The sequence below is a fragment of the Drosophila navojoa genome, chromosome 5 (assembly GCF_054131105.1).
Source record: "Drosophila navojoa isolate 15081-1374.11 chromosome 5, UAZ_NAV_1.0, whole genome shotgun sequence".
Taxonomy (NCBI): Eukaryota; Metazoa; Arthropoda; class Insecta; order Diptera; family Drosophilidae; genus Drosophila; species Drosophila navojoa.
Genome location: NC_142893.1, coordinates 15,984,272 through 16,011,175, shown reverse-complemented (window position 1 = coordinate 16,011,175; position 26,904 = coordinate 15,984,272). Strand labels below are relative to the sequence as shown.

Sequence of the window (26,904 nt, the reverse complement as noted above, 5' to 3'; positions counted from 1 at the left end):
AAGCATTAAATACGGAGAGGAGAGACTTGGAAGTAATGCTGAGTGCAAATATTTGGAGGAAAGACTTTATTTCTTATTAAAGAAAATACTTGCAAGAAATTCGGAGAGAAAATACTTAGAGGAAATAATTAGAGAAAAAGCAGGATAAATACTTAGAGGACATATTTAGAGAAGAGGCAGAATAAATACTTAGAGGAAAAACTAAATATGTGAGTACAATTTTATGATTTTATGATTTTATTATCACAATAAACAAAAAAGCTCCCTGCAAATAATTTATTTAATATATATGCTAGTTGTCTATTTTCTTAAACTTTCCAGCTAACCCGCTATTTTAGCGGATTTCTCCTACATTTCAGCCAGTTTTAGCCTCTTGTTATCCACAATCAAAACCAACAGCTGGCAACACTGATGCGCATGTGTACAGTGGAAGTGGAACACTCTGTATGAAAACCTGAACGGCTGCTGAGCTGCTTCCACGAAAGTGACAATATAAGGGGATTACAATTAAACGCTCTTCAGAATAGAATCAAAATTAAAGGCAACGGGACTCAATGAGCATTTGTGAATTGCTCACAAAGCAGATTAGAGCAGTAATGAAAGTGTGTGGGTGTGACTATACATATGTATGTGAGTGTGTGCATGTGTGAACTCTTATTCTTCAGATCTCTTAATCTGTCATCGACTGTCAACATTCAACATGGCTTTGACAAGGGAAGAAGCAAAAGCTGATGTAAATGCCCGAATTTAAAATAGTAAAAATGTAGACTTTATTGTAAAGTATGTATAAATTAAGATTATAAATACAAAATTCGTGTCGGGATGTCCGACGATATCATTTGCGTCCTCGCCTGGCGGACTGCTTTTTGTTGGTGGGTTTTGCTGCTTCCTCCTCGGAGTCTTCACTGGAGTCGGAGGACGGCGCTGGCTTCTTGCCCCTTTGCTGTGGTTTTTTCTGTGACTGTAGGCGACGCGCTGCGGGCGCCTCATCGCTATCGGAGCTCTCCTCGGAGCTATCATCCTCGGAGCTGCTCTCTTGCTGCGCGTTTCGTCCACGTCTACTGCTGCCCGCTCCGCCCTTTCCTACGCCACGTCCGCGCTGCGGTTTGGTTGATGGCTTCTTCGATTTGTTGCCCTTGGCCTTCGTTTCATTGTGACCCTTGTCGGACTGAGGGGCATCCGTGCCCTGCTCGTTGACCTGCAGGCACTCGTTGAGCCGCGTCTCCAGCTCCGTGATGACCGCCTTCAGCTCCGGCTTGGCCAGCTTCGAGGTGTTGGTGATGATCAGCTTGAAGGACTGATAGACCTCGTCCACCTGCACCTTGTCCTTGAAGTGCTGCACGTTGTCAATCAGCTTCTTAATGGAGCGCTCATTGTAGGTGAGCAGGCTCAGGCAGTAGGCAATGTCGCGCCACTGGCGTTCGACGCGTGTGACAGGGAAACGCAGACACAGCTTCTCCACCAGCGTCTCGATGTGGCGATCCTTCTGAATGAGGCCCAGTATGTAGCGCATAACCGTGCGATATTTGTCCTCCTCCAGGTGCAGATTGACATCGCCCAGCTTGGAAATGATGTCGGGCAGCACGTTATACAATATGTTCGACTTGTTGGCAATCTCCTTGAAGAATTGCTGGGTGATATTTCTGATCTCGTCGCTCTCGTCGACAATGCACAGAGCCAAGTCCGCTATTTGTCCCTTGACCCGTATCATTTCATGCAGAATTAGATGCGACAGCATCTTCACCGCGGTCAGGCGCAGTTCCGTATTCTCCTCGTGCAGCTGGGCATAAAAGTGTCCCGTCCAGGGCTCAATAATGTTCGGAAAACGGAATGTCAGATCGGATAGGCCCACCACCGTATTGCACTTGATCTTCATGTTCTTCGTCATGTTCAGAATGTTCATGAGGAAGGACATGTTGGACTCGCAGAACTTGGACGAGACGGTCATCAGGCGCGCCAGTGCCAGCGTCGCAGCCTGTTGCAAATCCTGGTCCCGATACTCGCCAGGTCGCTTGCATATGTTGATTATAATTGGATAGATCTTGGACATCAGCGCATTCGGATCGTATAGCAGCATATCCTCGCAAATGGCATTGATCTCCTCGGCAATGTTATCCTCTGCTGTCGCACCCACTAGATCGTCATCCGGCTCCTGCTGCGGCTCTGCCGCAACGGTGGACAAGCGCTTTCTCGCCTCCATCGCAGAGACGTTCAATGTCTGGCGTCGCAGTGCGCTGCCTGCATCCTTCTTATTCTTTTTCTCTTCCAGCGCTGTCAGCTCCTCGCGATACTTCATGTTGTTGTACACATCCATATCGAGGAATATCATCTCCTTGATGGTCATGTAGCCAACGCAGAACAGAAATCGTGTAACCAAATATACAGGCAGCCCAACCTGTTGATCCTCGGCAACTTTCGCCTGCGACTGGGTTTGCGTCTGCGTCTGAGTCTGTGACATGGGCAAGGGCTGGGAGTGTGGAATGTCCGTCGTCTGCGTTTGCACCGGCTCCTCGGGTGACATTGACACCAGCCACTGATCGTGAAATCGATCAATTAGCTCACGCACAATATTCTGAGCCAGCTCGTCGGGCGCTTGGCACATCCGATAGTAATACTCGAACACGCTCATGGCCATGGCATCAAAGTCCGGCAATTGTGGATGGAAGAAGAAGCTCAGAAATAGCTGCGTAATTTGCTGCACGAATTTGGCATCGCTGGCGCAACGCTTATAATACTTTGTGTTGTTGTTCGCCTCGATGCCATTGACGAGGAGCTGCAGGCAGCTGGTGAAGATGCGTGGATCCTGCTTGGCCCGAGCGCTTGTCGCTATATCCTCAATGATGGCCCGATTGGCTGAGACTATGGTTGACTTCGCTTGCGAGGCCATAATCAGTAGCTGCAGAGCCAAGCGGGACTCATCGTTCGTGGTGCCCTCCAGCTTCAGCGTAAAGCGTTCGAATAGCACCTGAATAATGAGCGCGTCAATGTCTTCGCTCTCCACCCATTCGGTCATCAATGTCTCCATGGCCGTGTAGTGTCCATACTCGATTTCCGAGAGAAACTTGGAGAGATTCTGCACCACCTTAATGGCATGCGCGCGTTCCGTCTTATCCGTGGTGAAGAGCACCTTGCGGTAGGCATTGCAAACAGCATCACGCTTCTCCTTATCAGATGACCAGACCAGACTCAACATCCGTTGCATGCCCGCATCTGTGCCATGGATGCCAAACAGATAGCCCGTAGTGAAGAGATCCACGGCCTCAAACACATCTGTGTTCGTCTTCGACAGCAGCAGTTCCATAATTTTTGGCATGGCGGCCGTTGCCACATGTGAGAACTCGATGCTGTCCTTCAAAAACTCGACGGTTTTTATTTGCTTCTGCATTTCCTCGCTCTAAAAAGTTTATAATTAAATGTGGTGCAAACTAATTATGAATAAATCTGAGCTTACGCTATCTTTGCAGCCATTGGCAAGTGATATAAATGTTTTGAATAGCGCCATAAAATATACACAACGCTCTTCCGGCTTCAGCAGTTGACTGGGAATAAAAATAATATTTAAATTTAAATAAATATTCCATTAAAGTTATTATTAAATACCCACTTCAATTGTTCGTTGCCCGCCGCAAAGTCTGCTTTACGCACGAGTATTGTGGCATCTTTGTAATTCTTTTGCAGCAGCAGCTCCAAAACCTTTTTCACTATCTCATCGTACTCCTCCTCCTTGTTGAACTCCAGATCTGGAACTGAGAACCAAATGAAAGCTAAATAAATTTTGTTCAAGCTAAGCCACAAGAATCAAACTTACACAAGCGTATATTCTCCTCAATAATGGGCAACAGGTCCGGCGCAATGAGATCCCATTCCTCGTCCATCTTCTTGTACTGCTCTCGCTCCTTCTCTATCACTTCATCCAACTCTTCCATAACCTTAACTTCCTTCTCGTGGTTCTTCATCAATTCCTCAAGCTTCAACTTTCCCGAATACGGGTTGTTTTCGAGAAATGCCTTGATCAGCTGTATGGCGGACTTTCGCACCATTGAACTTTTATCCTCCAACCGACAGACCGCCTCGCGCAGCACTTTGACCAAAAAGCACAGCGGTATAGCATGCTGCGTATTCAGGTGATGCCAGATCTGTAAGACCTTTGATCGCACGTGAGCCGAAACATCATTGACATGGTCCAGCAGATGATCGAGAAATTCGTTGCGCGCCTCTTTCATATCGTCCTCCAGTCCCTCAGAGGTTAGCTCGCCAACCACGGCATCGCCCATTATCTGGAGCACACAGTTGCGCAGCACATGCGACTCGCTGTCGAGCATATCATCGCCCAACTGGGATAGATGGGGTATCATCAGCTTCGGCGCAATGCTGGCGAACTCTGCCAGGAAATTTGAAAAGTTTCGCGATACCGCTGTATCCGCTGTGTCCAATGTGAGAGCTTCAACAATATCTTTCATCAGTATGGAGAAGACTGTTGAGATGCCGTATTCCTCGTGCAGCAACAAAATGCCATTTGCTACGGCTATTGCCGCATGCTCGGTGCTGCGCAGTATTTGGAGTATGCGAGCCGGAAAAGTTATGGCGTGATTATATCGTTTGATGGCGACGCCAAAGATTTGGAATACGGTGTCAATAATATGTCGGTTATCCGATCGCGGAGGAACGGACTCCAAAGTGCGATAGCAAATATCACACAGCATGCTGCAAAAGGAACACATCGTTTCAAAAATAATCATGATGAGAGAAATGCAAACTTTTCATACTTACGTTACAAAGTTTTCTTCGGCAACTGGAGGACTCCAGAGTTTCTCTAAAGGGCATTGTAGAATATTATAGAGTTGCACCAGAAACTTTCCACGCTTCACATCCCAATCAGGATACTCTTCCAATACCTCGCCCTGCTTGGCTCGCTTTTTCTGCTGGTTCAACTGCTGATCTCGCATCGCCTGGTGGACAACAAAATCAATGCGCTTCACAACATTGACGAACAAGTACATGGTCATTTTGGTGAGATTCAAATATCGCACACGATCGTGTGTGGATAGTGGCTCAATGCTGCTTAACAGCGGCATTAGCTCTTCTCCTAATCTGTCCACGGTGAGATATAGAAGATCGAAGGCACGCTTCAAATTCCGTATGGCCGTTGGCTCATTTGCGGATGTTTCGATTACCGAATAGTAGGTATCAAAATGTTCGAATATGTAAAATGGATCACGCTGGTGCAATTTACTTTTACATGCTGAAGCCGAGAAAATGGAAGTGGATTATTTTCTGTTTACCGATTGTGCGCTTGAAATGAGCGCGCACCACTTCGCGCACAAAATATAACGCTTTACTTACCAAGCAATTGGTCTGGTATTTCGGCGGTTGTGTATACCTGTTGTACATAGTACTGATCGCCACGTGAATTAAGCAAATCATTATTTTTTAATGGTAAAATGAATTGGAAATCGTGTGTTTCCTCCATTCTGAAATAGTTTGCTTAAAACTGACGCTTATTTTGTAGTTATGAGAGATGGACGCTGCTTGAATAGTGTTCGTAGTACGGCAACGCCATCCAACGATAGCAATCGAGCAATCGACGACACATCGGATTATTTATATCGATACAAGATGTAGTATTTTGAGTTCATAGTCTGGCAGCACCAAGCAACGATAACAATCGACCAATCGAGCACACTTCTAGCTATCGAAATACTTGTGGGCGCACGTTGTGATAGAATATAAAAAACATCCAATTGTTGCATTGCAAATTAAAGACTTTCCGTATATAAAATACAATCATGCAATCGGGAAATAGTGGAAAACGTAAAAAGCCAAAGAAGAAGGGAAGTCGCTTTTTACAAAATGCCAAGGGATTCGCCAAGCAGGGTATTTTCGGTCGTGGAACACATATTGATGATGAGCAATTTAGTTATTTCATAAACATCTTGGATGCCATGAAGGCTGGTCTCAGCGATGTGGAGGAACGAGGTTAGTAGAAACTTTATAATATATTTAATATAAATTTACCGACTGTTTTTTCTTTAACAATAGTTAACATGGCCAACAACGTATTTGACCAGACAAATGAGCAGGAAATTCGTTTAGCATCCAATCAAATAGTGTCCAAAGCACTAGAGTCTCTCATTGGATTTGTGGACGCTTCACATCTTGAGCGCTACTTTACAAAGTTTGGTGAGAACCTGCGGCCCATGTGCTCTGACCGATTTGCATCCCATGTTCTGCAAAAGATGTTGGAAATAGCATTTCTTCGAGCATTGGGTAAAGATGCAGCACAGAAACCAGAGACTGAATCGGATGCTGCCAAGCGACCTAAGCCCGATGCCGCACAAATCGAGGAGCAGTACAATCTGGAGATCGAGTTCAGTGACGAACATCGTGAGCAGTGTCGACAATTCGTGGTTCGCATCTCAAAATTCATGTTAAACAATCTGGAGGACTTTGTGTGGGACTCGTGCGCCACACACATCATGCGAACAGCCCTACTCTGCCTAGTTGGCGTTCATGTGCCTAAAATAGCCTTCGAAAAAAGCGGCGTAGACCTGGCCAAGTATCGAAAACTTTACACAGTTCCAGAGGAATGGCATGAAGTAATGAAAGAGTTTCCACAGCGCTTGGAAATGTGGCCACAGTTTCCGGACTTTCCTTACGAGGATCAGACGTCGGCCCTACTGGGTGCTATATGCATTGCTCTGGGCGCCGTTGATAAGAGCATGTTAAAGCACTTTGGCAAGAAAATCCTGATGGAAAGTTTTCTCAAGCCAAACGATGAGGCTAATCCTGACGATAATGACGAGCTAAAGGAAACTAAAAATGAAATAGAAGCTGACAAAGATAACGAAGAAGAAGACGAAGACGATGAAAAGAAATCAGCTACAAAAACTAAAGACACCGATGCTAAAACTGAATCGCAAACGGAATCTGAAGTTGAGGTGGGACTACCCAAAGTCTTCCACTACCAGAGCTCGATAATATTGCTGGAGACACTTTTGAATGTGGCAGGTGCCAAGCTGCTGACACAGCTCTTCGCCATGCTCTTCAGCGGTCACATAGCTCACCTGGCACTGCAGCGGCAAACGAATTTTGCCGTGCAACGTCTGCTAAATAACATACATGAGGCGTCTGACCTCGAGTCAGCCTTTAATGAGCTGCAACCGCACACTGAGAAGCTGCTCCAGAGCGGCTTAACTGGCGTAGTGTCTGCATTGAGCGGTGCCTGTCTGCGGATGGGCGTCAAGCAGGCGCAAATGATCGCCGCACTGCAGAGCGCTCTGCATGTGACCGGCGACAAAGAGAAGTCGAAGATGTTCTTCACCTGCCTGATAAAGCTGAAGCCGTATGAGGTTGTGCTGGACGATCAGTCGAGCTTTGTGCATTTGCATGGCTCGCTGATAGCACAGCATTTGCTGAAATTCAACAAACCCATCTTCCTGGTCAACAGCATACTGGAATTGCCGGCTGCGCAGCTGGCGCAAGTGTTCAATACGCCAAATGGCTCCCACATTGTCGACGCTTTCATGCAGAGCACATATATTGGCGAGAAGTCACGAGAGCGTCTCATCCGCCAATTGGAGGGCTTCTATGTGGATCTGGCTATCACTCGGCATGGATCACGCGCCTTGGAGCAGTGCTTCAAGGCAGCCCAGGAAGCCCAAAAGCTGCGCATTGCCAAGGAACTGACCACAAAGGCCAACATGACCAAGGGATCGCCATTTGGCCAGCTTATCTACAACAAATATCGTTTGGACACCTATAAACTTTCGCCCACCCAATGGCAAGCGAGTCTGAGCCAAAAGGTGGTGGAAGAGCAAAAACCTGAAAAGACGAAAAAACGAACCGCGTCCGAGTTATTCAAGGATATAATTAATTAACTTGTTAGATTCAGATATATATATATGAACTACTCTTAGTATATATGTATGTAATAAATACATTTTAGCTCATTCTGTAGCTAAATAATATTTTATTGTAAAATACAATACAAAGTAATTGCAATATTAATATTAAGCGTACAAAAATTTGTTATCAACTCAGCTCAGCTGTTATCAGCTGACAAGACAAGGCAAGACAACTGTTGATAGCTCAGTTTCAGTTTTGGCTTCAACCGAAAACAATCAACATGAGAGCAGCAAGTTTCTTCCTATTATTATCCTTTATTGGCGGCTCACTCGCATTTGGCGACGAGGCCATTTTCGAAGACGAAGACATTTACAATCAGGCGTTGCCTCCTGTGAACCATACGGGGCTCACGGTGCCTGGTACCAAGTGGTGTGGACCTGGCAATACGGCAGCCAACTACAATGATCTGGGACGGGAGCGTGATACGGACAAGTGTTGCCGGGAGCACGATCATTGCGATGATATCATGGAGCCGCACAGCTCCATTCACGGTCTGCCCGCCAACACGGACTGGTTTCCCATGTAGGTGGCTTGAAAAATCAATAGCTCGACCAACATCTCAAATATTCCCTTCCTTTCAGCTTGAAGTGCAGCTGCGAGCAGAAGTTCATCAACTGCCTGCAGGCCGTCAACACGTTGACATCGAACACCATGGGTCGCGTCTACTATGCGACACGGCACAGGTGCTTTGCAGAGGGCTATCCCACAACCGGATGCAAGGAATATCAGCTGGGCGCCGTACGCAGGCGCTGCATTCGGTACACGGTGAACAAGCGGGCAGCCAAGCTCTGGCAGTTCTACGATATGCCATTCTATACAATCCCCAAACCTTGACCCACAGAGCTCTAATCAACAAAGTATATATATACACACATACACATATAAAATCGAAATACACTTTTATATATGTAAACCGAAAAGCTTATCGCAAAATTACGCCTGAATTCAATTGAACTGCTTAATTCTCCTCGGAGCTGGGATGCGTGTAGAAAGCCAAATCATAGAACTGCCAGCGGTAAGGCTGTGATTCGTCCACTTTGTAGCTTAGGCAACGCTTCATGAATAGATCCCACTGCTGCTCCTCACATGATGCGATTGGCGGCCCGTAGGCAAAGCACTGATTTCTTGTACTGAAATATATGCGACCCAAGGCAGCCGACTCCACGTTGTGCAGCGAGCTCAGGCATTGTCGAAACTTCGATTCACAGGCGCAGGAGAAGCTGTGGGCATGGAGAGATGTGTTGAGGTTGTGTAATCAGGAATCATTTCTCATCTCTCAACACTCACATGGGGAATAAGTCATTGTTGCTCAGACCGTGGAGCTCAGTGCTAGGAGAAATCTTTTCATTGCAATTATCATGCGCCCGACAGCACATGTCTAGCTCCACATCAGTGCCCAGATCATCATAGCCGTCAGCTATATTGCCGGGACCACACCATTTCGTGCCGGGCACCGTTATGCCCAGACCGTGTGCAATCGCTAGCATCGCCGCCAAGGCAACAACTAAAATTTGAGCGCCCATGTTCGATTCAAGAGCCGAATTTATACTAATCTAAGAGGAAGTCGAGAAGCTGTCGAAACACTACAAATTTGTGGTGAAAAAAGCCCGAATCGCTAATGTTTCCAAAGTTCAAATTAGTTTTCGTCTGTGACGCTCTTCGAATGCTGATTAGGCTTAATAGCGGCAATGGGTGAATTCACTATCAATAGAATAACCATACCTTTTTTTATATTATATACTAAGAATATTTTATACATTTGCATGGGCCACATTATTGCCCCGCGCACATTGAGAATAATAAATTAAATGGGGTGATTAATACTTGAACATTTTTGCATTAGTCATATTCTATACTAGTTAGGATTTTCATATTTCAGATCTGATTGCACTTGTTAAACCTCGCTTTTCTGACGATTCTGCATCACCTGGCGAAGCTGAGGGAAGGTGCTCTTCGTCTGCGGGGGATGGAGACGGGCACACAGCATTGTGAAGGGCTCGTATAGCGACGGACGTTCCATAACATTGACAGTGTAATGCTTAATGCGTTCACGTTGACACCAATTGTTCGCTCGATCCATTATGGACTCCACCGGAATGGGCGTTGTGGGAGGCGTATCCTTTTTGCTGCGAGCCCGGACATTGGCCAACACAATCACAGGCACTTCTTTCTTTTCCTTGTGCTTGTCTATGTCGGTCTTGATGTCCGCCAACATATCCAAGCTACGTGGATCTGTTGGATCATAAACTAACACAAAAGCATCGGGAAATTGCAAATAGTGACGCGGCAACTGAGCTGCTTGTTCGCCCTGTAATCCGGCCGTATCGTAGATTCGCAAGGTTTCCCGAGCGCCCCCACGTCCTGTATCGACACTCGCCACATATATATCCTCGATCGTTGGATGCAGCTCCTTTAAACAGATTGTTATTTACATAAATATTTGTAAACTGGAACAAACATACAAAGATGTCATGGCCCACTTACTGTTTCGGTGTTAACATTCCCATAAACCAATTGTTCGATAAGTGCGGTTTTCCCGACATTTTTCATACCACATACCAGAACTTTGCCCACTTTTCCAATTTTTGCATTAAGCATTTTTTAAAATTAAAGCAATACATAAACAAATAAACAAACAAGAGTCCCTACACTTTCTCAACATTAACTAGGTGTTGCCATATTTCTTAAGCATAAGAATTTCGATTTATCGATAGATTAATAGATAGATCGTCAAATAATTAGAAAGCAGCTCTGTACATTTTGAATCGGAAAATATAAAGACAAATAAAAAGAAAACATATCGTCAGTTCAAACATTTTTATTATCACTTATGTATATAATATACTTAAGCTCATTTTAAAATATTTTAAGTGCTTAACTTTAATAATTAAATACAGTTAACGGTATGTTAATTCTAAATTTAATAAAATTGTCATCTTATTTATTTAATTTCTAAATATTAAATTTGTTCTCATATAGCAAAACGTTTCCAAACGACTCTTACGACCATCGTATTTGGTATCTTAACTTTCTCAAGTGGATGCGTGTCTTAAATACAAAATCCCAAATGGGGCTACTAATGCCATATCCGAGATCTTGGTGGGCAAAGTGATGCTGGTAATGATACCTTTTCATATGGTACAGATGATGACCAGCCGACGGGTTGCCATAATGTAGATAGTAATGTATCATATCATAGCACAAGTACCCTAAAAGAGCACCCGAAAGCACCAAACGGGGATGATAATTTTGTAGAATAATGCTTAACGGCGTGTATATAACGACAGCAATGATAACTCCAGGCAAGGGCGGGAAAACAAGACGCATTGAATCAAATGGGACTTTGTGATGCAGTCCATGTATTAAGAAGTGAAATGTGCATAGCCAAGGTCCACTGTTGCTTGTCAATTGGACATGAAAGACCCAACGATGCAATGAGTACTCCAGAAGCGTCCAAAACATCACACCACAGACCAGATGACTGATGACTGTTGTGATCTGATATTGAGGATAACGTTTATATAAGTAATAAATGTAAATGCCAATAACTTACTTCTTTCATATTGTGTGAGTTTGCTTGGACTTCATCCCATCCGCACGCAATAATCGTTGGGATCCAAAACATTGGTACCACCCACCAAGGCGTTTTCGTGCACATTTCCAAATACCAAGGACCGAATAGGCGTAGTGGTCTGTCGACTGGTTTGTGTACCCATTCATCATAATGCTTTGTTATATTTGAAATTTGTGGCAGCATAGCTTTCGACCAGTCCACGAGGTGCTACAACAATAAACAGATAATAATAACCGTTATTAATCAGCCTACGGCTTATCGATACTTTCAGCAGGTGGCCATACGTTTTTTTGACTATTTTGGAAGCCTATCGATATACGTATATGAAATCAATCAAAAGTTGGCGTCTCAAGCAGCTGGTGTGTTTTACTTCAAAGCTGACATTTGAACGGATCGGTTGGTTTCATTCCGTGCAAGCTGGCAAACACGAAAATATTAAAATTGTCACAATATATATATTAACACATATTTACGTGTTCTGGCTAACCAAAATTCAGCAGAAACATGTCGAACACCACAATACGTGCCCCAATACCCACTTTGCAAGGCATGTTTTCAGTGCCGCGTAAGTATAGCTTTTCCCAAAGAGCCATGGCAACCGTAAATAATTATTAATACAATTTGTCCATAGGAGTCACACCAGGACGTAACTTCTTAAAGGAAAACAAAAAGAGCTTGCGTTCTTTGGAAAAGACAACCACAGAGAAGCTTGCTGCTAAAAAACCAGTACGTCCCAAATGGATGCCCCCGCTACGTCGCACTGCGTCCGAGGTGCGTGAGGCGCAGCGCTGCGATTCGGAAAGATTGTCCTCACGACATGTCGATGATGAGATCTGTGTGCTGCGCCCTCAAAAGAACACACGCTCGCAGCATAGCCTGGACAAGCCGGAATCAGACGCACGTGAATCACAGAAAGACAAAAAGGCTCGTCCAACACAGTCGAAGTCGCAATCGCAACTGCAACCAGTTCAGCAAACATATCCACAGAAACCACAACAACAAATACAAACATCGAAGCGTTGTCAGTCATGTAACAGCGAACACAGCAGTGGCACCAGCATTGCCATACAGACAGACGACATCACGGATGAAATTTACTTAACCAATGCACTCAAAAAGTTAGTTAATTTCTCTCTCTCTCTACTCACAACAAATACAATGGGGACTTTCTATAAATGTATTATAGGTGCAATATTGACAGCAAGACCGTATTGAGTGAGGGGCGTAAGTATCGCGAAGATTCTAGACCCGATTATGATTACGACGAGAACTATGATCAATACAATGATGAAGACGAACAGCCACTGTCAGCTCGATCCAATGAATTCAACAAACAGCCACTGTCAGCTCGATCCAATGAATTTAACAAACAGCGTGCCTTAGATATTGATGACAACGAAACTATGCCCTTGCCAGAAATTGAGAACATAGGCTTTGAGAATAATGATGAAGACGCACCATTGAGTGGACGCAGTCGCGAAACAATCGCCACCGAGGCATCAAATATGACAACCAAGTCAAAGCGTCGTAGCGAGTACAAGTTGGGCTGTAAGTAAAACATGTAAATAATCATTTTGCATATTGTTTACTAGAGTTTTTTTTAAATGCGTTTGCAGCACGCGATGATTTGCGATTGCCGCGCTATTTGGAAAAGGAGAAGCGTGAGAAGGCCCAGGCCAAAGAACGTGCAGATTCACGCGATCCAGACTGTCCACGTGGTCACGTCTTGATGAGCGAACCGGAACGCCTCGCAGCATTGGCAGCCGCCCAAAATCGTGAGTAGCCCTTAGTAATTCAATAAATGCAATTTATGCAATTTTCGACTTAATTTTCAATTTGCAGGCTTTGAGTTGCTCATTAACGAGCTGAATCACATGCCCATGACTACTCAAACTCTACGAGTGCGTTCACGCAAGGCTGAGATCGATAAGGAGCTCACCACCGTGGAGGACGAGATACGCGTTCTATCCAAAGCTAAGGTCTACGTGAGAGCAGCTAAATCGCGAAATCTCTAATACTACGTCGAATTGCGTTAAGTGTTTAAAGTCAATCAAAGAAAAGAATCTCCCACTCCAAAAACAGGTTTCTGACCTCAAGCAATATCACTTGGTCTCTTGATGAACGTGATCAACTGGACCAACCTAGTCTTTTAATAGTAATAGTATTTATAACAAAAATAATGAATTATGGACTAGCATGTAGAGAAACAGAGAAGAGTGAAACGAACTATGAATAAAGAATGGGATGAGTGAAGTGAGTCAAAAATAGTTGTATTTTGATTATCTATTCGATCCACACTCACCTCCATGCTCTCATCCAACTGATTGTTGTTGCTGTCCTCCGACTTTTGGGCCGCGACCTGCTGACCCAGCAGCTCAACTCCATTCTCCGCCAGCTTTTCCGCCCTGCGCTCATTCGCGCTATTCTCTCGATCGTAATCCACTTTGTACTCGCGCATCAGGTACATTGCAGCATCCGAATGCGGCGGAGCTTTCATGAAGCGCGATGTCATATCGATCTGATTGAGACCCTTGAGGGTATTTATTCCGCCCGGATGCTTGTGCATAAAATTGGTTAAATCATAATACTGCTGACGGTATTTGACTATACATTTAGCTTTCTCCTCCGACTTGCTCCGGGCATCCATCTTGATGGGCTTCCAAATTGCAACTGCAACGGAAATTGTTCATAGAACAATCATTAGCTAAAAACTATTGTCATCGATTTCAATCTATTTAATTAAATAGCTGCACGAAATGTAGTTCAACTACTAATATTGTAATTATCAAGTGCAGCGACATAATCCAACAGATGATACAATTAAAATTGTACTCATATTTGGTTGGGTATCAAGTTCTACTCTACCTAGACGTGTATACATATACCCGCTAGATTAGATATATATGAATGTAATCCAGGTGTTTGTCAGCATGAATAGTCGATTAAACTGCGACTTTCTGTTTGATAAGATAACAGACAACAAAACTAAAACTAAACCTAGTTTTATGAGTTTCATAAGTGTACCAATCTCATTTATGGCCATTGCTATCAATAACTCTTTGATAAGCTAGCTATTTCGACAATCTAATAACCTTTACATTACATTTACGTTACATTCTTGAATGCATTTTACAGGAACACAGAGTTTGATTGTTCTGTAAAAAGTGAATACTCTATGAATGCATCTGATTCAAATGGTTTTCTATAAACTAGAGCAATCAAAGCATGCAAATTGTGCACATCTGAATAATTCAGTAAATATTTCCGGGGTATTTTTATGCGGCTAATAAATAAAATATGCATAATAATATTAATTTCTTTATATAGAAATATATAGAAAATATTCGTATATGATATAAATATTTTCAGAGTCAAAAGTATATTTATAAGGGTATTAAATAATACTTATATTTTAGGAATATATAATAATATTTTAGGAATTCAATGAGTATATCCTTAGTAAAAGGTATTTTTATCCGGGCATTAAATCATAAAACGGTATAAGTTCCTAAAAGAGTTTCTTTTAATATATACACATAAATTTTTTAGATATATATATATACAAAAATTCCACCAAAAGAGTATGCACGCTGATATATAAACTATATATGCCGAATGCTTTATGTAACTGAAAAGTTTGGGAGTTGTTTGCTTGGGCCTGATCGATATGAGGTAAAGGTCAGCTTGTAAGCGCCAAGTAATACCCATAACTTACACGTAAGCTTAACACCTGAGTTGATTTGATTTATTTTAAATGTTTGTGCTTGTACATTTATATTTATTTAACAATCTTTTAACACAAAAAATCGCAAAGCTTAGTAGAAACAGGCAGCGGCTACTAAATGTGAGGCTAATGAAAGACGGCCTGGCTTAAGGCACCGAACTGAACGAATAAGCTAGTCGAAAGGTGGGAGAGAAGCGACGCGAATCGCTCTAAACTGTCTGCTAATTATACTATACAATATTAAGTAAAACTCTTTGCTCTCAGCTTGCCCCAAAGACCCCAAATCAGAAAGATGATTGTGCTTGTAATGCATCGTATTACTATATCTGAAATAGAGATAAAAATATCTAGCAATAAAGATATAGATTTTATATCCTAGTATTCTTAGTATTCTTTACATATATTGTTAAATTATTATTTGATATACATATTTCAAGTTTCTTAATTTCCCTCCAAGTACAATCAATGAATTCATAATAGGATCATAGCCCCAGTGATTCAATAAAACCCATTAATGGCCTTAGGCCTAGCAGTCCTTTAGTCATAAATTCTTTCAGTATTTCCAAGCGGTCTGCCCTACAAATAATAAGCCCAATTAGTTAAGTAATTGTCTCTAATGGTTTGCATGTGAAAATTTGCAAGCTGCGGCAACCATTGATACCCCCGCGAAGGGGATGGAATGGGCTCAGACGGTGCTGGAGAGGCATGCAGTTCGGTCTGTGCATTTGGCCCGAGGCGCATGCTACACATGCATGTGGCATTCCTCTGAATATAGAACAGATGTTGCTTTCAGCTAGTGCCACTTGTAAGACTATTTGATATTGACCTCTATTTGACTGTATGTAGAGCAATCTCATTCCAAATAGAAATCCATTGCACTTATAGAGAACGCATTCCCTTTCAATAAATGCCTTCAATTCACTTCGGACTAATTCTCAATTTGAATAACAATTATATTCATTTCATTCGTTTTTCTTTCATTTGAAAAATTCCTGCTTTTCAATTCCATTCATTTCAATTCTCAATTCCATTTCAACTCATTTTTATTTTATTATTAGATGCTAATAGTACTAATAGAGTTCCGATTTCAGTCTTTCGCATGAAAGTTTCCATTTTATATTCATATTTATTCATTCCTGTTCCAAATTTCATTTATTACTATACCTCATCCCTATGGTATTTATATGAGGCATTATATATTATTATCTCTATTTCTATTAGTTTTCTTTCCCACTCAATCACTTTCCTTAAAGAGCTACGATTCCTTTGATTTCGGTTGCCCATTTCAAATGATTTCTATGCTAATATAGTTTCAATTCCAATACGTCTCAACCCTGTTCTTATAGAGCTGTAATGCCAATTGTTCCCATTGTAATTTCCATGAATACTATAGTTTTTGCTTTGATGTTTCCTTTGTGTACGCGACAACGGGAACGTACAGCCCGAAAAGTTAACTCTTTTATAATATGCCGACCATATACATAGAAATATGGACATATATTATACATGCCCATAGAGGTGGTATGTGTGCTAAGTAAAGAGACTTGCAACTTATCAGTTATCGCTCTATCGCTGATAGTGCTCCATGCTAATGCCGCGTCCCGGCAAGAGAGGGTTCTGTCGAAGTCCACGATAAACCCAAACTAAACATGGGCAAGGTGTAGCATGCTGATAGGTCTCCACATAGTGGTCGCAGCCCGGCTTGACTCATGCCTGTGGAGTGTATTCTTTTCCATAATATATTGATTAATAGGCATAGACAGCAACTCTCCATTTATTTGACTTTCGTAGAGCTCCTATGAATGCTTATCGCAGGTATGTGTTTCTTTTTTGGGCTTGGTATGATTTAGTTATTGTCATATCTCTTCCTTAGTTTCGCTAACCTATCAGTGCACTGCTCGACAGGTGTGTGTGGATGTGTGTGGGTGGGCGGGCCTTTGGCTGTGTGCGTTACTTCTGCCAGCTGATTATTATCCATCAACATGTCTCTTTGCACTTGCCACCGAGTGTCAGACTCTGTGACGGGTTTGCTCTGAATTTATGGAATCGCTGTGTTTAACATGTTGTGCTCTTATCGATATATCTTATCTGTTGCGTTTGTTGTAACACTCATTTTAGTGTCACCTCTCATTATTTTAACTAATTTTTCTAATCGTATTTGGTTTAGCTTTGAACTGGTCAAATATGTATAAATTTCAGTTTATTTTGTATATAATATACTGATTAGGTTTCAACCTTATTTGAAAACCTTATCTACTTCTTGTATTTCCATTAGCATTATTTTTTTTATATTTATTATATTAGATTTAAAACAAATTTCTTAGGCATTAGGTAATTTTAATGTTTATTTTTAAATATTTTTATTAGGTAAAATTCCTGAGAAATTTGAAATTACAATTCAAACTAATTGATTATTAATTAATTTTTTACTCAGAAATTATTCAAATTTCAGTTTGTTCTTGGAGTATTTTTAGCTAAATTCACTTAACTTTATCAGCCAAAAAACTAAAGTTAAAGTTATAATTTTGATTATCAAATAAATATATGAAAATATATGCAGAATTTATTTATACATATATATTTAACTTTGTAATTTCTAAAAGAGCTATGCACTTTGAAGAATTATATCCCATTGATTCACATACCACTATGAATATTATATGTATATGTATGTATCTATAGAGCTGACACTTATCAAAGTGTTGCGAGATCAAATATTATTACATACAGCGAAAAGCCGTAAGAAATTAATTGGCGAATCTAATCAAGCGCGTTTATTTGTTTAAATGTTGCGTATACGCGTCGTATACGTTATCTTGAGAACGAACATCAAACCAGCCCAAGCAGCCGACCGCACGCAACGCAAAGTAACTCGCAACTAAAAAGTTGAGCGCCCAACGGCTTGAAGGAACAACGGACGCAACTGCGACGTCAACTGTTGGCGCCGACGCCAACAGCGACAGCGACAGCGACTGCGACTGCGTCGCCCGCAACTATTATCTTTGCTTAGTATAAATTCACCCAAAATAAGATTAGCCAACCGAAAAACCTTATCAGCAACTATATATATGATCCACAGCATGCTTTCACCTGCGACTACCCATTGTAGGTATACCTTATCACGTGTACAATCTTGTTGTTGAACGGCCCAAAACAGCCGGGTTCTATTAATAGGCAACAACCCTTCAGCTCTTACTCGAAATACATATAGAAATATTCTTGATATCAGAGTAAAGTAAATAATTTTACGTAATATTTTAAATTCCTGATATAGATAAAGTGAATTTCTGAACTCATTTAACGTGAGTCAGACTATTAATGATTCCTTATCATATAATATAGAGTTTTATTATCGTGATTAGCGACTGTGACAAGAACAAGTTAGAGTGATTCAGTGGGAAGATGAAATAGGCAGATTTTCTAATATATGTAAAGTGATATTTGATGGACTAAGGGATACTCTGTAGGCCAGTAAGGAAATTGGAGAGGGCAAGGATTTATTGTATATATATATTCGTTAAATACATATATCATTAAAACTAAGCAATAATATTACAATTTTAGATTTTATTTGATTATATATATAGATATAGTGATATAGTCTTTAAGGAATACTTTAAAAAGTTAAGGGTGTCAATTCAAATTATTAAAATTTGGGTATATACATATGTTAGCACTTTGCGCCACATAAAAATATATTTACTAGCAGCGGCCTTATATTCTTATATATATCATTGATACTATCTTGACTTTCGTTTAGCACTCTGCATACTTTTCTCTATCTTTCACTTTCTACATCTTTATAAAGTTTTTTTTATGCTTATCCTACTGATAAGCTCTTCGTATATATTTTCTTTTTAAGCCATAAACACTCATTTAAATTAGTCACGTCTTTTGTAATTTACTAATGACAATAATATCAATTATGGGTTACTGGGTCGGCGAACTCACTTCTAAGGTATCTGCGATAAATGGAGATCTTATGTTTCAATGCCGCACACAAGAATGCTCAATGCAACAAACCACATATATATATGTATAGAAGTCAAGCGAAAAATACTGCTCTAGTGGATATTGATCAACTAGCAGATACCCTGTCTACAAATAGTTCAAATTGTTTTTATTAAAATAAAATAGTTATTTATTTAAATAAATTTATTTAAAATAAATAAATTAATATAAATAAAATTTCTTTTAAAAATCTACCCATGTATATTATATATATAAGTCGAACACTAAAATATTACAGATATATCTTACCAATGTTCATTAATTCCCAGTTATATTTGACACACTTGAAGATCATCAGCTCCTCCCTCCACAGCTCTTACGAAACTTGATTGATTATGCCAATATTCAATGTCTTCAGGTCTGGCATTCCCATGTAACCTAGGGCTAGAGTACATCTGTCTGACCGACTATCATTTGCCTTAAGTACAAATCTCCGACTGCATAATGTATTCCCAATTGAAGTCCAATAATGATTAGCAGTTAATCAGGGCAACGTTAAGCACGTGTTGGCCTTTAGCTGAATAGAAACCCCCTGGGGGGCCGTCTGGTGAGGTAAATGAAAGGCGTATGAGCGTATGTGGACACGTGTGTATATGTCCTTTGACATTTTTGCACGCACGTCAAGGTCCTGGAGGCATGTAAGCTTTTCCTGGTCGAAATTATAGCAAATCCTTCAAAGCCCAGAGCCCAATATGGGACACACCTCTTACAGTTTTACGAAATTTATGCGTTTACACCCAAATACAAGCACACATGTCACACAGACACACGCAGTGACTGTCAGTCTCTGACTATTTGACATTGACACGCCAAGCCTTTTCGTAGCTCGAGGTACGCCTCCTGCCCAATGGCTAGTTCGAATCACCATTAATTACACAGAACACACATGGGCTGAGCATGAGGCAGGGGCTTCAGATATACTAGAGACATGGCTGTATCTATGTATGTACATATCTACCACTAACGCAATAGATCTATAGAAATTTACTCGGCTCTACTCTTGAGTGCATTCAATTAGCCCGCCTTCGCCTAATTAAATGCAAGAGGTTGAAGTTGAAGTTAGATTGATTCGTGTACTCGCATTCCCTAGGGTCTTACTAATAATTACCAATGGGTCCCATTTTCCCCATGTCCCATGTCCCAGTTCCCATGTTCAATGTGATAAACTTATCAATCAAATAAAATGGCTTCACCCAGGGGGCCCAACTTGATCGAGACTATGTCTATGTATGTATATCCCAAATGACTAATGCTCCATTAACTGATGGAACTACATGTAGTAAAAGTCCCTCCATCTAATCAACTGGCTGATTCATAGAGTGCATTGAAATATATTTGATAACCAAATCGATAAGAAAACACGGTTTTCATATAGAAAAAATTAATATATTTATGTATATAATATATTGTATATAAATATATTGTATATAAATAAATAACTCTAGCACTATCAACAATATCTTGCTATCGAACAGGGTATTTATTCAATTTTGGGCAGCTCTCTAATAAATTCTTTGCTTTGGAATGCCAAAGATAAACAAAAATATTCTAAAGATATGCTGCAAGAAATATGAAATTTCTTATCTATATATTCTATAGGTATAGGCATAATTGAGCTAAGCTAACAAGATGGAAGTTATAATTTAACATTGCAAGAAGGATCAACTGAATTGATTTACTGAATACATTTTACTATAAAGTGAAACTGGAGATCAATTTTCTAGATATTAAATAACTATTGTTACTACTACTACTTTTTAATTGATATCTGCTTAGGCCAATAGCAAATACATTATAATTATTAGTTAGCATATTTATAAGAGACTAAACAGAGCATACATTTAGGCTAAAGCTAGAATGAAATGTGTGCAATGACTAAGAACTCACAAGAGTGAGAATGAGACTGAGGAAAGAGAGAGAGAGAAAGAAGGAGAAAGTGAGACAAAGATAAAGACAGAAAGAGAGAGAGAGGGAGAGAGAGAGAGAGAGAGAAAGAGAGAGAGAGAGAGAGAGAGAGAGAGAGAGAGAGAGAGAGAGAGAGGAAACAAAGTGAAGGAGAATTTAAATAGAGCAAGTGGCAGATTGAAAGGGAGTTACGGATAGAGGCATGTCAGTCGTATAAGCAAATGTTTGGGTGTAAGCATTGTAATTTATTGTAAAAATAGGTTTATATATAAATGCGCTATAGAGTTTAAGACAAAAGCTGCAATAAAATTAAAATAAAAATAAAAATAAATAAAAATAAAGATAACATTTTTATGTATATAACCAAAAGATTTAATTTTGTATTTAAATAAACAAAGCTGCAAAAAGTTCAGCATATACTCGCAAAAGTTTTTCCTGAACTAGATAAATCATCTAAATTAAAAAGAAAATAATAATTATAATTCATTTCAAACTATTTTCAAAATACTCCGTTTGCCACTAAACTGTGGAGTCTAAAATTTAGTGATTAATCCCACTAGTATGTCTACATTTATAAGTCAAATAGCACATTCCTATATCTACATATCTGCGATATGTTACATAGTTCCCAAGACAGCTATAATTCTCAATGCGAAGAGTTCCTAAATAATAATACCCTAAACTCACATCAATTGTGCACAGATGGATAAAGGCATTCAATGCTGATTGATATGTATACAAAATTCTTACATATGTATATATATACATATATCTATTTATACATACGTATGCATATATGTATATACATATTTCATAAATATAAAACAATTGGCCTTTGTTGTAGGTGGTTTTGAAATTTATTTGATATATTTGTAGCTTACAACTAGTTTGTAATTTAGCAAAAAGTACACATACAATAGACGTACATATATATATGTATATATTACATACATATGCGAGTACATATACATACATATGCACATAGATAGACTACTCAATGCCCGTTGCCATTGGCGGCCAGCTTGGTGCCATTGCTGTGTCCATTGGCATGCAGCTTGGCATTGGACTCCACCGAGCACGGTTGGCCAAGCAGCTTGGCCTTCTTCACTGGCGGCTCATTCGTAATGCTGGTAAAATCAAACTGCAAGCAAAGCAAAGATTCAAATTAGATGAGCAACAAGTCAATAATCGAGATAGAGCATACCCGTTGCTCCAAGGACAAATGCGAGATGGGCGGCAATCCGATGCAGCCGCGCAAAATGTTCTCAATGGCGGCCCGTTGCCGGAACAGGGAGTTGACCACCTGCGAGCCGGTCGGCACCAGTGGTGCCTTGCAGAGGTAGCTGAGCAGCGACAGCACCGGCTTGAAGGGCACCCAAGGCGCTAGCTCCTTCTCGGCGCTGCGCAGCTGGATGCGCGCGCTCAGCTCGGCCAGAATGACCAAATCCAATATAAGGGGCGTGGCCAGCAGCGAATCCTCGCACGTGTTGTGTATGACCAGAGTGTTGTGGCCACCCATCATAATTTCCGAGGTGTACTCATCCATAGCACGCTTGCTGTCGCCCACATAAGGGACGTACTTGATGACCACCACATGATCCGGATGCTCGTCAGGTTTATATAGCACGCTGTTCGATGCGACCATATCATCGACCACATTGCTCTTGGAGATCTGCAACAGGACGGATGAATGAGTATATGAGGGAGAGAGAGGGGGAGAAGAGATCGAAGTAGTTGCTTACCTCCTTCGAGCGGAACTGCTGTGGAGCAGAGAGATTCTTGCCATCGTTGTTGCCCAGATGATTGTAGCTGACAATGGAGACGGGCTTGATGCCCGCACCCACCAGAAAGTCCACCAAAACGGATTTAATCTTTGTCTGGCCCGACTTGAAATCATCGCCGGCAATGAACACCCGCTGCTCCTCGGCCAGCTCGATGAGGCCCGGCACAAATGTGTTCTGTGGCGAGCCATTAATGTATGTGCACTGAAAGAAAGTGAGAGGAACAAACAGTTGTGGAGGTATATCGCAGATGAGACGCTCCCATTTACTTACGCCTTCGGCAATGCTGGCCATGGCAAAGATCGTTGATGGCGATATTTCGGATTTGTTGGCCTTCAGCGAAGCCTGCAGCTCCTGGCTGGTGGTGTTCAGACCCGGCAGCACATTGCTGAAGCGCTCCGTGTTCGCTGTCCAGAGCACAATGACCGTCTCCACGCCGGAGCGCTGCTTGAAGTCGCGTATGTCGCGACGCACCTGCTCATACTGCTCGAATTTGGTGCCCTTGATGAGATTATCGGCACGATCCAGCTGATTGGCGGCAATGAAATCGGGATCGTAAATCGATGGGCGCGGCTTCAGTGCAGAGAGCTGTTCGTACAGCTGATCCTGCAGCGCCACATCCAAGACCTCGGCACGTCGCATGGCATCGCCCAAGTGCTTGCCACTTATGTCCCAGCCATCGACAATAATATCATTCGGCTCTGCCATGGGCAACAGCTCCTTCATGGGCACATAGACATCGGTGCCCGTCTCGTCCGATCCGACAAAGACCGTCGATGCCTGAGTGATGGAGCCAAACCAATTCGCCTGCTGCACGCCCGTCTTCTTGCGCCACTGCAGCTGCCGGCGATTCGCCTCCAAGGCGGCCGTCAACGTCGATCCATTGTTGCCACCCCAGCCAACGAGCATGACACCCAACTTGGGCACATGGCGAGCTGTGCGTATCTTCAGCGACGTCGTTCGCGGATGCACCTGCAAATGGGCCAGATCAATCAGTAATTAATTCCTGGCCTATGTCAAGAATATATCTCGAGTGCCACCTGCGCCTTATCGGGCACATAGCCTGACGTGGCTTGATTAGAGTAGCGCCCCAAACTGCTTGGCAACTTCTGCGATCGCGTGATTTTTTATTTATTTAATTAAATTAAAAGCTAGCCAAATTTCTGTACTCTTTCCTGAGTATAAATATGCAAATACTTTTTCAAAAATATAAAATATATTTTAAAAAATATTTATTATTTTATATTTAATTATTTTATATTTAATTATTGTTGTCTTTTTTTTTCTTACAATTGTTTGCCTTATGTTTTTGTTTCCTCTCTTTCAATTAGTTTTTAAAGTGTATTAACAAGTCGTTATGCTATTTTCCATGAATTTTAATATTTGCTTCGAAGCCAGCTGGCGACGTGTTCCTTACCAAAAATTCATACATGTGTTTATACAGATTTTCTTATGAATATGTATATCATGATAATCGTATATATGGCATAAATAAATTAGAAACGTGTAAAGTCGAAAGCCCCACACATTGTTGGCCATTTGCCGGCCGGCTTGTTAATAGGCACATGTGAGAATTTCAGTACAAAAACAACACAAAAAAAAATGAAGCCCCACACGATTCGCGGCCAAGCAACAGCAGATACTGTCTATTAACTGAGCAAATTGTATGAATATTCATATGCCAAAGTCAAGGTCTGAGTTTTTAAGAGAGCCAAAAGTGCTAAGAGAACACAGCAAGCCCTCAGCCCAATGGAAGAATATCAGCTGACACTCCATTGCCTGGCATTGACCTTGAGCGAGAAGAGTGCAGCAAGTGTCATTTCCTGCTGCACTAGCATTGACCTTGAGAGCGAAGAGCACAGCAAATGCGTGGTGAGCACAACACCATTAGAATTGAACCTGAGCGAGAAGAGCAGAGCCAAGCAAATGTCTGAGGCTGCAGCTATTGAGAACAACATCAAACGAAACAGCGGAAACAAAAGGAACAAACTTCAACAAAAATTGCAAATCTGACTTGTATATATGTACATATGTATGTACATGTACACATATTTTTGGGCGATAAGTTAACATAACAAATTCAAAACACGTACGATAATACTCGGACATCATTTCACATACATACATACATATGTATACAAATATGCTTAACGCCTGCGCACACCACCAAAGTCCACGGTGTACTTAAACGGGCATGGGAATGGGAATGGGAATGAGAATAGGAATAACAATGGAAACGGGCTTGGAAATGGACAGTTATCAGCGCTGGACTTTGTTTTATCAGCTGTTTTGTAATGTAATAGAATCAATAAATTCATAAACCGTAAACTATCCACCGAAACTCTAGATTTTTTGGAGTGTGAGTTCCTACGTCATATGAATTTTACGCTAGAAAATGGAATTTCTTCAGAATATTAATATGCGTGAATCACTGTAGAGCGGTAGGAAATTTACAAAATGGATTTCAAGTAAATTATGTGTCAATTAATTTGATCGTATCCAGAATAAATGGAGAAAAACTAATGAATGGCCAATATATTTTCATTATTTTATGTTCAAGTAATATCGTTTAATAATAGCTCAATTCAAACTATCCACAATATTCATCAAAAGGTCGTATAATCCTTTTCCAATCAGCTTTTTAGCCACATCTATTTGATAACGGATGAGCATCACAAATCTTATCTACTCTCTTCACTCCATGAACAACTGTTGACAAAGTCCGCCTGCAGTTCATCCCTCTTCTTTCTGCTATACTTTCGCCTGCTCAGCTCACTTTCGCCGTAAGCTTATTACATCCTTATGCAACTGTTGCATTCTATTTTTAATGTCTTCGCCGTGGCTTATATCGATTAAAACATTTCGTTCTTTGCATAATGCTGTCAGTTGCTCTATCCAGGACCGGCAACTCACCTGTAATTGGCCCGTGGCGGTGCGCTTCACATGCGACGTTTGATATTCATAATCCGTTTCAATGAACTCATCGTCCACGTGTACTTTGGGCGAGATGACTTCCAGCGTTGAATTCTTGGTTGGCTTCATTTTCGGGCAGTCACGAATTTTGTATGTGGAATATTTAACGTCTGTTTTGCACTTTTCTCGTTAGCTTTGGCAGCGTTTACACACGCAAAGAAACAAACACACACACAGTTATTTATAATTTAGCTTTTTTTTTTTTGCTACAGGAATTTTTGCCAAGTTTTCACACTTTTCGCCGCTTTGGTCAAAGGTCTAGGTCTGGGCTCTGGTCAAAGCAAAAGTTCGCCGCTTAATGCGCACAAGAGTGTATTGCGGTCCGCTTTTATTTACAGCAGCGCTGATATTTGTTGTTGCTTTTGTTACTCTTTGTTCTGGCAAGAGCAAATGGCAGCCGACAAGAGCAAATTGCCGGTATTGCTGCCCGCACAGAGAGTCAAAAAGCCGCTAAAGAGAGCGTATGAAGCATGTCAATGACGGAGTGTGGGTGTGTGTGCGTGAGTTAGTCTCAAGCTGAGCTGAGGAAACGTCTGCCGTTTCGCCGCATCAAAGGGAGTTCGAAACTCAGCTTCATGAACAACAAAAAGTTATTATTAATAGGAAATGCTTACCAATCAATTAATAAAAAATTATTAGTACACAAATTTATATTTTTAATAAAAGTATTTTTATAGGCACAATCGAAATTCATATATTTAATAATTCGTTAATTTAGAGCTTATTCCATTTTATTTGTATTTAGTGTTAATAAAAGAAATTATAATATACTATATTAATATAATAAATATTGCCCATTTTTTATACTTCTGGCTTTATTGCTTTTCCTTATTTAAGTGTGCTTTTGTATTATCCATTTATTTTATTTAAATTTGAGTTAATTTGGCACATTACATGCCCGACTTTCCTGCCTAGCAAATTGAATTTGCTCTGTGGGGTAAAAACTAAAATAATTTGGCATGCGCCTGTTAAGGCCTGCTTAATGCTGAGCCTCAGCAGCAGCATCAACAGCATCAGCGGCTGAATCAACA

At 41.1% G+C, this 26,904-nt stretch overlaps 8 protein-coding genes across 10 annotated transcripts; 3 read left to right on the top strand and 5 right to left on the bottom strand.

The window, feature by feature from the left end:
• Nucleotides 1–746: 746 nt before the first annotated feature.
• Cap-D2 (CAP-D2 condensin subunit) lies at nucleotides 747–5,570 on the bottom strand. The gene is made up of 6 exons (XM_018106778.3): nucleotides 5,344–5,570; nucleotides 4,771–5,242; nucleotides 3,809–4,704; nucleotides 3,605–3,746; nucleotides 3,452–3,539; nucleotides 747–3,394 (listed from the first exon to the last, which is right to left on the bottom strand). Exons 1-6 carry the CDS (start codon nucleotides 5,468–5,470, stop codon nucleotides 836–838), a joined length of 4,284 nt encoding a protein of 1,427 aa, XP_017962267.1. The 5' UTR covers nucleotides 5,471–5,570; the 3' UTR covers nucleotides 747–835.
• Nucleotides 5,571–5,648: 78 nt separating this feature from the next.
• LOC108655168 (nucleolar protein 9) lies at nucleotides 5,649–8,007 on the top strand. The gene is made up of 2 exons (XM_018106896.3): nucleotides 5,649–5,976; nucleotides 6,040–8,007. Exons 1-2 carry the CDS (start codon nucleotides 5,787–5,789, stop codon nucleotides 7,875–7,877), a joined length of 2,028 nt encoding a protein of 675 aa, XP_017962385.1. The 5' UTR covers nucleotides 5,649–5,786; the 3' UTR covers nucleotides 7,878–8,007.
• Nucleotides 8,008–8,125: 118 nt separating this feature from the next.
• On the top strand, nucleotides 8,126–10,546 carry sPLA2 (secretory Phospholipase A2). The gene is made up of 2 exons (XM_030386244.2): nucleotides 8,126–8,427; nucleotides 8,487–10,546. Exons 1-2 carry the CDS (start codon nucleotides 8,126–8,128, stop codon nucleotides 8,737–8,739), a joined length of 555 nt encoding a protein of 184 aa, XP_030242104.1. The 3' UTR covers nucleotides 8,740–10,546.
• Nucleotides 8,148–9,428, bottom strand: LOC108654592 (phospholipase A2). Its single transcript, XM_018106058.3, has 2 exons — nucleotides 9,193–9,428; nucleotides 8,148–9,125 (listed from the first exon to the last, which is right to left on the bottom strand). The coding sequence occupies exons 1-2, from the start codon at nucleotides 9,426–9,428 to the stop codon at nucleotides 8,864–8,866; spliced, it is 498 nt and encodes a 165-aa protein (XP_017961547.1). The 3' UTR covers nucleotides 8,148–8,863.
• On the bottom strand, nucleotides 9,603–10,602 carry kappaB-Ras (NFKB inhibitor interacting Ras like 1). Its single transcript, XM_018106056.2, has 2 exons — nucleotides 10,390–10,602; nucleotides 9,603–10,315 (listed from the first exon to the last, which is right to left on the bottom strand). The coding sequence occupies exons 1-2, from the start codon at nucleotides 10,501–10,503 to the stop codon at nucleotides 9,800–9,802; spliced, it is 630 nt and encodes a 209-aa protein (XP_017961545.1). The 5' UTR covers nucleotides 10,504–10,602; the 3' UTR covers nucleotides 9,603–9,799.
• A 101-nt stretch (nucleotides 10,603–10,703) lies between these two features.
• Nucleotides 10,704–18,081, bottom strand: Fa2h (Fatty acid 2-hydroxylase). Of its 3 annotated transcripts, none has more exons than XM_018106055.3 (4): nucleotides 17,849–18,081; nucleotides 13,782–14,149; nucleotides 11,459–11,686; nucleotides 10,704–11,403 (listed from the first exon to the last, which is right to left on the bottom strand). In XM_018106055.3, the coding sequence occupies exons 2-4, from the start codon at nucleotides 14,124–14,126 to the stop codon at nucleotides 10,906–10,908; spliced, it is 1,071 nt and encodes a 356-aa protein (XP_017961544.1). In that variant the 5' UTR covers nucleotides 14,127–14,149; nucleotides 17,849–18,081; the 3' UTR covers nucleotides 10,704–10,905. The 3 variants fall into 3 exon arrangements, with proteins under 3 accessions (XP_017961544.1, XP_089118539.1, XP_030242103.1); XM_089262413.1 differs by lacking the exon at nucleotides 17,849–18,081 and adding an exon at nucleotides 15,195–15,308; XM_030386243.2 differs by lacking the exon at nucleotides 17,849–18,081 and having other exon boundaries at nucleotides 13,782–14,317.
• Nucleotides 11,805–13,558, top strand: LOC108654586 (uncharacterized). Its single transcript, XM_089262412.1, has 5 exons — nucleotides 11,805–12,044; nucleotides 12,111–12,597; nucleotides 12,666–13,027; nucleotides 13,096–13,254; nucleotides 13,322–13,558. Exons 1-5 carry the CDS (start codon nucleotides 11,984–11,986, stop codon nucleotides 13,492–13,494), a joined length of 1,242 nt encoding a protein of 413 aa, XP_089118538.1. The 5' UTR covers nucleotides 11,805–11,983; the 3' UTR covers nucleotides 13,495–13,558.
• Nucleotides 18,082–21,953: 3,872 nt separating the features above from the next.
• Inos (Inositol-3-phosphate synthase) lies at nucleotides 21,954–26,194 on the bottom strand. Its single transcript, XM_018106048.3, has 5 exons — nucleotides 25,814–26,194; nucleotides 23,174–23,872; nucleotides 22,862–23,104; nucleotides 22,324–22,791; nucleotides 21,954–22,260 (listed from the first exon to the last, which is right to left on the bottom strand). The coding sequence occupies exons 1-5, from the start codon at nucleotides 25,940–25,942 to the stop codon at nucleotides 22,114–22,116; spliced, it is 1,686 nt and encodes a 561-aa protein (XP_017961537.1). The 5' UTR covers nucleotides 25,943–26,194; the 3' UTR covers nucleotides 21,954–22,113.
• Nucleotides 26,195–26,904: the final 710 nt, after the last annotated feature.

Excerpts from the sequence above, each read along its gene's own strand:
- Fa2h (XM_018106055.3), bottom strand. The coding sequence starts at position 14,126 with ATGGATGCCCGGAGCAAGTCGGAGGAGAAAGCTAAATGTATAGTCAAA. Across the intron at positions 11,687-13,781 it reads AGTTGGATGAGAGCATGGAG|CACCTCGTGGACTGGTCGAA; the intron begins GTGAGTGTGGAT and ends TTATTGTTGTAG. Across the intron at positions 11,404-11,458 it reads ACTCACACAATATGAAAGAA|ATCACAACAGTCATCAGTCA; the intron begins GTAAGTTATTGG and ends CCTCAATATCAG.
- sPLA2 (XM_030386244.2), top strand. The coding sequence starts at position 8,126 with ATGAGAGCAGCAAGTTTCTTCCTATTATTATCCTTTATTGGCGGCTCA. Across the intron at positions 8,428-8,486 it reads AACACGGACTGGTTTCCCAT|CTTGAAGTGCAGCTGCGAGC; the intron begins GTAGGTGGCTTG and ends CCTTCCTTTCAG.
- Inos (XM_018106048.3), bottom strand. The coding sequence starts at position 25,942 with ATGAAGCCAACCAAGAATTCAACGCTGGAAGTCATCTCGCCCAAAGTA. Across the intron at positions 23,105-23,173 it reads TGGCCAGCATTGCCGAAGGC|TGCACATACATTAATGGCTC; the intron begins GTAAGTAAATGG and ends ACTTTCTTTCAG. Across the intron at positions 22,261-22,323 it reads ATTTGTCCTTGGAGCAACGG|TTTGATTTTACCAGCATTAC; the intron begins GTATGCTCTATC and ends CTTTGCTTGCAG.
- LOC108655168 (XM_018106896.3), top strand. The coding sequence starts at position 5,787 with ATGCAATCGGGAAATAGTGGAAAACGTAAAAAGCCAAAGAAGAAGGGA. Across the intron at positions 5,977-6,039 it reads CAGCGATGTGGAGGAACGAG|TTAACATGGCCAACAACGTA; the intron begins GTTAGTAGAAAC and ends CTTTAACAATAG.
- LOC108654592 (XM_018106058.3), bottom strand. The coding sequence starts at position 9,428 with ATGGGCGCTCAAATTTTAGTTGTTGCCTTGGCGGCGATGCTAGCGATT. Across the intron at positions 9,126-9,192 it reads AACAATGACTTATTCCCCAT|CTTCTCCTGCGCCTGTGAAT; the intron begins GTGAGTGTTGAG and ends CCATGCCCACAG.
- Cap-D2 (XM_018106778.3), bottom strand. The coding sequence starts at position 5,470 with ATGGAGGAAACACACGATTTCCAATTCATTTTACCATTAAAAAATAAT. Across the intron at positions 5,243-5,343 it reads AATACCAGACCAATTGCTTG|CATGTAAAAGTAAATTGCAC; the intron begins GTAAGTAAAGCG and ends TCTCGGCTTCAG. Across the intron at positions 3,540-3,604 it reads GCGGGCAACGAACAATTGAA|TCAACTGCTGAAGCCGGAAG; the intron begins GTGGGTATTTAA and ends TTTTATTCCCAG.
- kappaB-Ras (XM_018106056.2), bottom strand. The coding sequence starts at position 10,503 with ATGCTTAATGCAAAAATTGGAAAAGTGGGCAAAGTTCTGGTATGTGGT. Across the intron at positions 10,316-10,389 it reads GGAATGTTAACACCGAAACA|GAGCTGCATCCAACGATCGA; the intron begins GTAAGTGGGCCA and ends ATCTGTTTAAAG.
- LOC108654586 (XM_089262412.1), top strand. The coding sequence starts at position 11,984 with ATGTCGAACACCACAATACGTGCCCCAATACCCACTTTGCAAGGCATG. Across the intron at positions 12,045-12,110 it reads AGGCATGTTTTCAGTGCCGC|GAGTCACACCAGGACGTAAC; the intron begins GTAAGTATAGCT and ends ATTTGTCCATAG. Across the intron at positions 12,598-12,665 it reads TTAACCAATGCACTCAAAAA|GTGCAATATTGACAGCAAGA; the intron begins GTTAGTTAATTT and ends AATGTATTATAG.